An 11,328-nucleotide genomic window follows, 5' to 3' on the forward strand; every position below is an offset into this window, starting at 1 on the left:
CGGTGCAGGGAGATGGGGAATGAAGGTTCTGGCCAGTTCATCACACATTGTTTCTGTTGCTCCTTCCTTCCACGTCATGGAGAGGACTCTTCACACTCTTCCCCTGCTCCAAGGTGGCATCTCTTCCCACAGGGGACAGTTCTCCACAAAATTCTCCAGCACGAGTTCTTCCCACAGAATGTAGTCCTTACCCATCAGATTGATCCAGCATGGGCTTTTCCCATGGACTCATGGCTTCTTAGGGTGCAGCCAGCAGCGCCAAGTGTTGGGTCCTCCATGGACTGCAGATTCATCACTGCTCCACTGTTATTCTCCAGCAGCGTGAATCCTTTCCCACAGGAGACAGTCCCCTATGAAATCCTTAAAGCACAGCCACATTCTTCACTGTGGGGGACCTTCGGAGCTCTCCCCACTGCGCTGCCGCAGCCATCTGCAGCTGGTGGCACCGGGGAGCAGGGACAGCCCCCGCGTCCCTTCTCATCACTGGAGGGCTATTACCCAGACCTGTGGATACCGCGATAAATTCCCGTCTGCTTTCTGACACTACAGACTGTGTTAGAGAGGCTCTGTTTGGATTTTCGGTGACAAGTCCAGCCCGGTTCGGGCTCTCTGTCCCCATCTCAAACAGGGTGCTCACAGAGGCGCTGCTTGGCTCAGCCCTGGCCGGAGGGGAGCAGGGTCTGACCTGGCCAGAGGCCGCTCCGCCTGGTTTTGGAGCCCAGGGAGGCTTCTGGCATCTCCTTACAGCCCCTCCTCTGCTACTGAAACCCCATCCCGTAATCCCAGCACCATCTCTGACCCCATTTCCTGAGGTGTCCCCTGGAGTAGAATTGGTCCGTCTGTACCTTAGACTTCCTGTAGATTTAAAACAAAACAAACAAAAGAAGCCCCACGATCTTGAAAGTTAACTGAAGTCAAACATGTGGGCTGCACCTGAAGTAATGCAACTGCAGCATCCCTGCCTGTGACTGGAAATGAAACCCATTTTAAAGTTTGTTTAAATTAAAAGCTAATGTAACTCTAGCTGCATTGTCTGTACTCCTGCATCTTCCTTAGTTTCTGGCCTCCCATCCTCCATTCTTTTGCTTTCTGGGATTTGATACCTTCTAGTATCTTACACAAAAAGCTCCTTCTGCCTTGGGAACCTGCTTCCAACAGCCAGCTGCCTGAGGAAACCCTGATTTTCTTCCCAGTCTCACTCTCCTCCAGCCTTTATCAAGCAAGCCAGTCTCTAAGGGTCCCTTTTCCTCCAGCAAGTCCCTCTGCCCCTTCTCAAGTTGCGCAGGGAACAAACCTCCCTTCTGCCACAAGCCTCTCCCCTTTGGCACTGCCTCTCTTCTGATGGCAGGCTCCAGTCTCCTGTCCTGGATCCAAACATTTTCAAGATGGTTTTTTCATAGACTTTTATGAGACAGACGTAGAAAGCGTGTGATTCAACAGTCATTTGTGTAATATCATCCTTTCAGAAGGAAGACACTTTGAAATGGAACTAACTGGAGCTGGACTTGCCGTTCAGCTATTGAGGAATTGTCTTCTTTTGCTGAGATGCATCTCTGCCATGGATCAGTACAAAGGTATGTATGTACACTGCCAAGCTAAGTGTGGAGTTCATGAGCCTCTTAGACAAATTCGCTCTCAGGAGAAGAGTTTCCACACAAGCTGTGTACGTCAGAGGCTCGTTTCCATCTACAAAGTTAAATGCATGTGTTTTGGGGCTGGCCTTCCTAAGAGACCCCTGTTTCACTTATTTGTCTTGATGTAGTTAAGCATTGGTTTAAGGCAAGACACAATCTAATGGGTCAGCTTCTTCAGCTGATGATGAAATATTTACGAGGTCAGAAGTGACTAGACCCTGGCCCTCCTGTCTGCGTAAGAAAACTTCTGATACTGACCTGGCTGACAAAAGCACAAGGAAAATAGTCATCTGAAGTGGGAAAAATAGAAATTGCCTATTATGTACTTATTTTAACAGAGAAGTACGTTAACCACTAGAACGACTAACCAGGTGGAATGAACATGGACAATATTCTGTGACACAAAATATTAAAAAACACAGTAGAATCATAGAATCATAGAATGGTTAGGGCTGGAAGGGACCTTCAAAGGTCATCTAGTCCAACCCCCCTGCAACAAACAGGGATATCTCCAACTAGATCAGGTTGCTCAGGGCCTCATCCAACCTGGCCTTGAACGTCTCCAGGGATGGAGCATCCACCACGTCTCTGGGCAACCTGTAGATCTTTAAAATTTTTATTGTTGTTGTTAACATATGCTCCAGTTCCAAGGTGTTTTACTGGGCTTTACACAGGAGTCACTCGGTGAATTTCTGAGGTCTCTTTTACACGGGAAGCCAGATATGGTGATCAGAATGTCTCCTTCTGGCCCTAAACCCTGTGAATCTAGTAAGTCCAGGGAACAAGGCCAGCTTATGTCCAGCTTCTCATGTGAATTTGAAGGCAACGGTCCTCGAATGGTGCTGCTCCTCACTAGCCAGAACAATTATTGTAGCATATTCAGCATACAGGAGGTAACAAACACAAACTCAGCTGTTCAGGCCACTGCAGAGGGAGGGTCGTCAAACAAGAGCTTTAAAGAGAGCAGGCTCAGAAAACAGTAGATGCTACTCTAACATGCAGGAGTGGAAACATGAAAAAGAGCATGAAGCCTGAGAAAAGGGGCAAGAATTGTTTAAGCAGAAGATGCCCTTGGGAAAAAAAAAAAAACAGTATGGTATTGTTCTCATCAGATTTGGTGTCAGAAGGGCACACGAGGTGAAGATGAGGCAAACTGCTTGCAGAGGTACCTCAGCACATCACAATATGGTGTGTGGAGGAGGTGGGGCTCTGCACTTCTGGGTGGTTTCTCCTCCACTCCATTATGAATGGGGCTACACTTGAGCGTTAACGGATGAAGAACATTTCAGTCCTGAAGAGAGATGAAGTTTCACATGCCTTCTTTCTCATTTCAAGAGAGAGAATGTTAAGGAATTTGGGGCCAAATCCTTTCAGGAAAGGAAACATTTCCAAAGGGAGGCTAAACCCTGACTTGCAGAGCTTTTTTTCTTTCACATGACCCTGTAGTGTCACTGTAAGTTGATGTCCTCGTAGCAGACCTCTCCTTACCACAGGGCTGAGTTCGAAACATGCTTCATTGTTCTCAGTTATCACAGGGTTCCAGTCCTCGGCCCTGGGTAGATCGAGACCTGCAGATGAGAGGTATCCAAGAAGAGTCACAACGACAAAGTTGAAGGATGTAGCTCAAACACACAGCAGTGGAAGACAAAACATGAGAGCTACTAGTTGACAGAGCAAAGCACTCCCTAATTCTCTGTCCTTCTCTATCATCCCCTCCAATACCTTCACCCTTCCAGCTTTGCATCACCTGTTTTTACTAGGACTGTGCCCACGTGCTGCCCATTACACAGCAAAACAAAGCCGTTTTGGAACAGGTGTGAGCGCACACTCTCAAATCCTTCAGTCTAGTCACACAACAAAACTCAGAGCTAATGTTGCCCTCTTTCTTCTTTCTTGCCAGATGCAGGAGACAAGTGTCAAAAGAACACACCACGGTTTTGCAACCAGCATTAGAGACAGTTTTGAAAGGTTACTACAGGCTCCAGGGCCAGACTTGCCATATTTTCACCCTTTTCTTCTGCTCTCAAGAGTTTCGGTATCAGCTAGTTTCACCATGGGTTTGTTACTAGGCCTAGAAAAGGATTAGAGTATGAAGGAACTCTGAAGGAACGTGATATGCAAGCACTGGGATGAAGTCACCAGTGCTTCCTGCAAGCAAAGAGTTTGTTGATTTCAAAGGGTATTCTACCCCTGTGCATTTATTAAAAAATATTTCTTAAATATTTATTTAAGAAAAGCACTGGGAGATTTGATTAGAAACAGCAAGACGTTGGTCAGTTGTGACAAAGCCCAGGACGACATAGGAACAGAGATCAAGGCCCTCTCCTCTGCATTTGGCAACAGTCCTCATGTGAAGGCACAACTCTTGAACGCAGTTTGAGTGACACAGGACAACAGATCTAGCATGGCAAGGAAGATCCCCTATTTGACACATTTATCACAGCAAGGAAGACCCTCCCTATATTCTTTGACTCGGAAGCTCCCGAAACTGCAGCCTGCTGTTTTGAACAAAGCACAATGCAGAAGTGTGGTTTTTGAAGGAAACCCTCTTTTCTCCAGATTCTGTAGGATGCTAACATAAGACAAATTCAGAAGCCACTCCAACAAAATACCATGCAACTGCAGTGCAGTTTCTAACCTCTATTTGGTGAATGCAAAGCACAGCCAACAAAAAGAGCATTCAGAGATGTATTGCTAGAGAAGGTACCTAATTTCTGTGGCTTGTCTTTAATGTAACTCATGTCCAGGCAGTGTACAGAAAAGGAACCTGTGTAAAGGAGATTTACACTTGCCTGACTTCAGCTCCTCTTGAATGACAAACGGGAGGAGAGTTAAACACAAGGAACTCTCACAACAAGTATTCTCCTGATGCAAAGTAAAAACTGCACGTCCCTGGATGACATAAAGTAATTCTGTTACCACCTGGTTTTTTTGCCTAAACTCCTTTACAGACATTCTGGTGTCAGTCTAACCAAGATGCGGCTGCCTCTGTGTCGTGATATTAGTGCCATGTAGACAGCAGCTAAAATGTAGGCAGGACCTTACTTTTACGCTTTTAGTACTAAATATGTGAAAATGCAAGTTCTTGTGGAAAAATAGCACTTTCAAAGCACTCTGCTGAATTTTTTCTTTGCTAGAGCTTACTTTATGACAATAATGATGCTACAAGTAGCAGCATAATTATCAAACTGAGCTGGTTTTCTATGGGATAAATAACACTGTCTAAAGGATTAAAGTTGAGAACAACTCAGCCATGCTCAAGCTTCCTTGGTCAAGCCAGCCCAGATTTCTTGTTAAATCTAACAGAAGCTGCAGCATCAAGTAAAACAGGACTGTGCCAAAATCCATGAACTAATCCACTTGAAACTGGAAAATGTGGAGAACATAGGCGAAGGCCTTTACATTTTAGAAGAAATGCGTACTACCGCAGTGTCCTCTAGTGGAATATGCCTCCAGAGTGTCTGGGAAACTGCTGCAGTATGATCCTGTATGGGGAAAACTCTCCTGCCGCATCAGACCCACAACATACCTTCTCCAGAAATCCGTTTCTGCCAGAGGCCAACGAGCTCTGTCTCAGAGGAAGGTGGAGTTCCCTCTCTCATGAATATTGCGGAGATAAATTTCTTTTCATGAGCAGTCTGTTCCTGTAGTAATGTATTTGGTATTACACTTATTCAGAGGCATTCTTGGGGAAGAAGATAACCAATGCTGCAAAGTGGCCCAACAGAAAAGAAGAGCTAAATCATGACATAAAATAGCTTAGGACTCACGGTAGAACACATCCATTCTGGGGACAACACATTTTCTAGCTCTGTCTGCACTGACTTGAATCTGAACAGGCTCTGAATGTCAATGAGAGCAGCTGACTTCAAGTGGAAGTCTCCAACACCTTTTCCTGAGTTGTAGGACGAAATGCTGCTTGCCGTGGCTTGCCTGACCATTCAATATACATACTAAGAATGATCAAGATCAAGAATAAATTTGCCTTTTACATCTCTGTTGTGTTTTCTTCTATATGTTTGCACTGTGCCATGAAAAACTGTCTGTCCTCAACGTGGCATCAGGGGAAATGCTGAGAGACCAAGTATTGCTTTTTAATACTGTTCCTCTCTGGTTTCAGGGGAGCTGCCCCACAAGGCACACTCAAGCAGCCATGATTTAGGAAGGAAGCCCACTTCTTGCAGAGAAACATGTGCTTCCAGGTAGAGAACTGAAGGATTGAGAAAGAATGGGAAATGAGTTGCTAACTCATCTGGGAACAAATTGTAAGCCCAGTTCCAGTGACAACACTACTTCAGGGGGGTTTTGGTGAATTAAGGAGGGGACAAAAAAACACCCAGGAGGATTGAGTCCCTTTTCCTCCCAGCTCACAGGGCCACCAAAGCGACCATGACCTCAGACCTTCCATTCTGTGCATCACCTTTTCTGAGCTGCTCTCCTTTCGTGCAGCCTGAGGCATTCCTTTGATTTTGGCAAGAAGGCATTGCTTGTTGGGGATGTTTTGCTTTGATTACTAGACACCAATGGGAGAAAAAAAGAGCAGTCATTGAAATTATCTGGTACTTCTTTGGCCTTTCCTATGTAAGCAAGGAGAAGGGCCATGCAATGACAAATAGTCTTATCCTTTTATTGTTTCAATCATGTGGCACCACTGCTCTGTAGGCAGAGTATGTCCAGCCCAAAACCTCTGCTGCAAAGGGTATCAACAAATCTCAGTAAGGCTGCAAAGTTCCAAGCAAGGAGGGGAGGGAGATTTTTATTTCCAACTAAAATTCACATGCATGTTGTCAGATCCACCTCTTTGCAAGTGGCTAAATGTGTATTCCCACCTAGTCCGGACAAAATTATCAGAGGTGAGACAGAAGACAAGACAAACAACCTTTGGAGGCCTCTTCACATCTCCTGGATTGTCCCTGCCTGGGTGTCTTGAGAAGCTGCACATAGATGTGATCTTGATGAAGTGTGAGTGCCATCAACACCTACCGCTCTCACAGCCTCTTTTCTGCCAGTCTTGAGGCACCCATGCTCACGTGTTCCATTTCATACTAGGTCATACCAATAACCAAACCATTGAACCGCTCCTACTAGGAGAAGACTGAGGCGGTCTCTGATCCAGTCACCGGCTCAAGGCAGGGGATGTTATACGATGAAAAATGAGTATAGACATACATATATTTATATATATGTATATGTAGTCAATGAATTTAGTCCTGGATGCTCTGGGTTGTAGCTGCCCAGGTCTCAGAGGCTGGCCTCCAGGCTCAGGGATCCCACCTCCTCTCTGGGCAACTCACTCAGGTGCTTCATGGTCCTCAGAAGGATTTTGATTTTGGTTCCTTATCTCCAGTCTGAACCTCTCTAGTCTCAGGAGATGCCGCCATCTCTCACTCTCCCACTAGGAAGTGCTGGGAAGAGCCTGTCCCCATCCCCTTGCTGCCTTCCCCATAGGCCCCAAGTGTGCTGTGAGGTGCCCGGACACCTTCTCTGCTCCATGCTGAGCGAGTCCAAGCCCCACAGACCCTTGTTGCCTCCCCTGAGCCCCTCAGGTTTGGTGGCCTGTCTCTGGTAGGCCAAATGGGACGTAGTGTCCGGATGAAGCCTGATGGATGCTGAGCAGAGGGGATCACCCTTGTGCTTTCTGGCTAGGGCTGGAAGACAGGAGAAGACCTGGCAGAGTGAGCCCAGTGCTTCCTGTGACTCCCTGTGGGAGGAAGCAGGGGAGCCCAGGGGGCTGACCAGCAGTGCTGGAGTGTGGGCACAGTCTGTGAGACTTGGTCCTACAGCCTCCCAGGCAGGGATGGGTTGTTACTGAGTGAATCTTCTTCCATCATCTGCCTGGAGATGAGTGCCCTGGCCACCGACTCCAGAACAATGGGTTCTAGTCACTGTCACCCAGTGACTAGAACCGGGTGCCTGTCGCCTTGCATCCAGTCCCACTCAGCTGGTTCATGGCTGCATTCCAGCCTCCGTCGTGAGGCTGGAGTGCTAAGCGAGCGTTGGTGGTGGTGTCCTGGTTGGGTAGTTGCTCCTTGCAACTCTCCATTCCAAACCCAAAGTGATCAAAGGCTTTTCCCCGGCCCTGCCAGCTGCAGGCAGCTGGGGCACACAAGAGGCGCGCTCGCAGCAGCAGAGGTGAGCTGTGCGGGGACACTTGGCCCTGGGGTGGTGTCGTGGGTTAGGCTGACCCTCCCACACAGCCGGTCACTCACCCTCCCCACCCCCAGGAATGAGGGAGAGAATTAAAGGACAAACGGGAAACACGTGGGCTGAGATAAGAACAATTTAATACAGATGATTTAATACACAGTGTAGATGCTCACCATCCCCTCTTATCTGCAGCCTGTCTCGTCCCGAAGCTGCAATCCCGGACGAACGCGATGCCCCGAAATAGAGAGGAGCAGAGTGAGAGAGAGTACTCTGAGAGTGGGAGTACTGGGAGAGAGAGGAAAAAAAAAGGCAAAAGAGCAAAAGCGGCGAAAGAGCCAAAGCGCAAAAGCCCTTCTGTCCGGCTGCCCCTCACTTTTATACTGGGCATGGCGCTGCATGATATGGAATACTAATTGGCCAGTTTGGCCCTCAATCTTAAGTTCCACCACAAATCACAAGGGGAATCGTGTCCCCCTTGTCCCAGCTATGCTCCCCCTTATCCCGCCGTGTTTCTGCACTCCGGCACACTGAAAAGCAATGACATCTGCCAGGTGATGCTCAAAATTAATAAACGAGCTCCACATCACCATCCCTCTCTGCACCGCCGAATACAGAGACTGAGCTGGTCCCAGCAACCATGATCTTATCAGCGTTAAACAGTAGAGTACAGCAAAACCCTTAATTAACGAGAGCATACTTTTCATACCGGTCCAACACCCAGAGCTAGAAAACCGCATAAACATTCTGCCTAATATCATATAAGGCAGATAAGGCAATAAAACATACATGTCTGGTAACATGTATGAAAGCATAACAAACAGCATTCCAGCCAGCAACATCCAGGAAAAACACAATGGCAAATCACAGCAATTTACTTTCGTTATCTCAACCACTTCAAGGCCCACGTTGGGCATCAATTAAGACTGTCGTGGGTTAGGCCGCTGCGGCAACTAAACCTACACAGTCCAAAAATACAGAGCTCTTCTAGCTGCTAAAAAGAAGAGCTAACTCTGTCCCAGCTAAAACCAGGACACCACTTCAGTCAGGTGGGACACATGGCACAGAGGGTTCCCTATGGTCTCCTCACCAGGCAAAATGCTGTGACTTAAGGGGTAGAGGGCAATGGCGAGAACTTCCTGCTCAGCGCAGCAGGTGGATCTCCTCTGTGACCACCAAAGCTTCCCAGGTGCCCTTTTGTGAATGGTACGAGGCTTTGCAAGTGAAACCAAACAATGAGGAGGACAACAATTCATCTAGCTTGGAGATGTCACCAAGATTAAGTCAGGCCTGTGCCCTGTGTCAAAATGGCTTCCATCAAGAAAAAGATGGGTCGTTGTCATAGGAAACTCTCTTCTGAGGGAAACAGGATCCAGTGTGCCGACCTTATCTACTTAGAGAAGTCTGCTGAGTCACACCCTGCCAGTGCCCCAAGGTGACACTCTCAATTGGTCTTCTGCAGAAAGGGCATTCTGGTCTCATCTTTGCCCAACGCGGGATGCAGCCCAGGCAGAACTGGTGGCCACAGGGCATCGCATAAGTGACATCATTTCGAGCATCATGGCAGATGAGGCAGCTTCTCTCTGTCTCAATCACCATGTTTTTACTCTACAGCGGGTTGGGAAGAGCTGAGGATGAGAAGCCACCCTCCCTCACTGGTGTCGTGCTGCCAAAGAGTGTCGTGCACTGTAAGAGGGAGAGGTGCCATAGTCGCTCGCTGTCCAAGGAGGGGAGGAAGAAATACCCAGGTCCCTCAAAAAGAAAACCCTCCTGGGTCCCCGAACCCCACTGCCCGCTCCACAGCTACTGCTATGAATCCCATACACTAACCTGCTCGGTGTTTGGAATGCCCTGTGTTGTGGATTTTGGAGAAACATCAGAGACAAAAAGATGATGGACAAGACGTTGGTACTCTTTCCTTCCTTCGTTTGTTTGTTCGTTCGTTCCTTCCTTCCTTCCTTCCGTCCTTCCTTCCTTCCTTCCTTCCACAGCCTTTAGTAACTTCTTCTTGCTCTTCAGAAGCTCTTCCACAGCTGTGGCTGCTGCAGGATTTCCTGCATGAGAAGGTGCTGCCCACATGGCCCTGGGGCTCCGGGGGCCTTTGGTCGACGATGGGGCGTGAGGGGCAGGGAAAGGCAGCAGGAGAAGGGAGAGAAAGCAGCACTGGGAGACTGCGCCAGGGAAATCAGAATTTATTTCTTTTTTTTTCAATTAAAGGAAGTTGCAGCCCTGCTAGTCCTGCTGGATGCATGGTCTCTTGCAGGGCGGGGGAGAGTCCCGGGGGCTGGGGGCCCTCCGCTTTGTGGGGCGCCCGGGCCTCCTGTGTGAGTGGTCCCTGTCCTGGCCCCGAGCGGAGGGTCTGCGGCTGCAGCCCTGGGCAGAGGGTCCTGCCGCCGCCTCCCCCGGCTCCTGGAGCTGCTCCTGCTCTGCAGGGATGGGCACAGACTGGGGGAGTTCAGGGCTGGTCTGGACCGCCACATCAGCTCCTGAAGGGCTTCTGGAGGAGGCTGAGTTGGGGGTGGGAGCCCCCACCCGGGAGCTGCTGGAGCTGGAGCCCGCACGGCTGTCATCCTCCTCCCTGGCAGCATGGGAGTGTAGCAGCCTCTGGGCCTCCTCGCTGCACTGGCGCACAATGATGTCCATGACGCCATGGACCAACGGCACTGTGTATTCCTGAAGGTAGTCCTGCGTCTCTTGGATCATGATGTCCTCGTCTGGGCCATAGACACACAGGATGTGTAGGATGATGCTCGCTACAGTATTTGCCTCCCACCACCGTGGCCCATATAATGCCATCAGCTCCTGGCATAGCCAAGACAATATGGGATTGACGAGATGCCATTCACTTTGGAAGAGTTCTGCCCAGACCTCAGGCAGGAGGCCACCCACAGTAGCCCCAGCATCTGTCCCTGAAGGCCCCTGCTCAGAAGCTGTCAACATCCCCTGTGGAGAGGATGGAGGGAACGCCACCATTGGCTGACGGGGGCTGTTATTGGCCAGGTTGCTTGGAGCTGTTCCTGCTTGGCTGCTCTCAACTGGCACCTCTTCAAGGAGACTGACATCCAACTGTAGATAGTCATCTTCTTCCCTCACAGAGAATTTGATTAAGTCCACCTGTCTTCTGCAGAGAATGCACTCTGATTTTATCTTCACCCAACGCAAGATGCAGCCCAGGCAGAACTGGTGGCCACAGGGTATCACATAAGCGACGTCATCTCGAGCGTCAAGACAAACGGGGCAGATCCACTCTGACTCAGTCGCCATGTTTGTGCTCGGCAAAGGGTTGGGAAGAGCTGAGGATAAGGAGCCGCCCATCCTCGCTGGTTCTGGCACTGCCAGAGGGTGTGATGCACTGACAAATGGAAGAGAGGCCACGGTCACTCGCTGTCCTGGGGAGGGGAGGAAGAAATGCCAAGGTCCCTCAGGAAGGACACTCTGCTGGGTCCCCGAGCCCCACTGCCTGCCCCATGGCCATCCCAGGGGCATGTTTCCCTGCACATCTCACCTGCTCTGTTGCAAGCACGCACTGCGGTGCCCGGCTGCCTGAACC

The 11,328-nt window shown here is 49.2% G+C and overlaps 1 protein-coding gene across 1 annotated transcript; it reads right to left on the reverse strand.

The window, feature by feature from the left end:
- Nucleotides 1-10,010: 10,010 nt before the first annotated feature.
- Nucleotides 10,011-11,093, reverse strand: LOC147526411 (E3 ubiquitin-protein ligase Topors-like). Its single transcript, XM_086629871.1, has one exon. It carries the CDS (start codon nucleotides 11,091-11,093, stop codon nucleotides 10,011-10,013), a length of 1,083 nt encoding a protein of 360 aa, XP_086485997.1.
- Nucleotides 11,094-11,328: the final 235 nt, after the last annotated feature.

The sequence above is a fragment of the Tauraco erythrolophus genome, chromosome Z, assembly GCF_009769465.1.
Source record: "Tauraco erythrolophus isolate bTauEry1 chromosome Z, bTauEry1.pri, whole genome shotgun sequence".
NCBI lineage: Eukaryota > Metazoa > Chordata > Aves > Musophagiformes > Musophagidae > Tauraco > Tauraco erythrolophus.

Coding starts and splice junctions, on each gene's coding strand:
- LOC147526411 (XM_086629871.1), bottom strand. CDS start 11,093: ATGGGCGGCTCCTTATCCTCAGCTCTTCCCAACCCTTTGCCGAGCACA.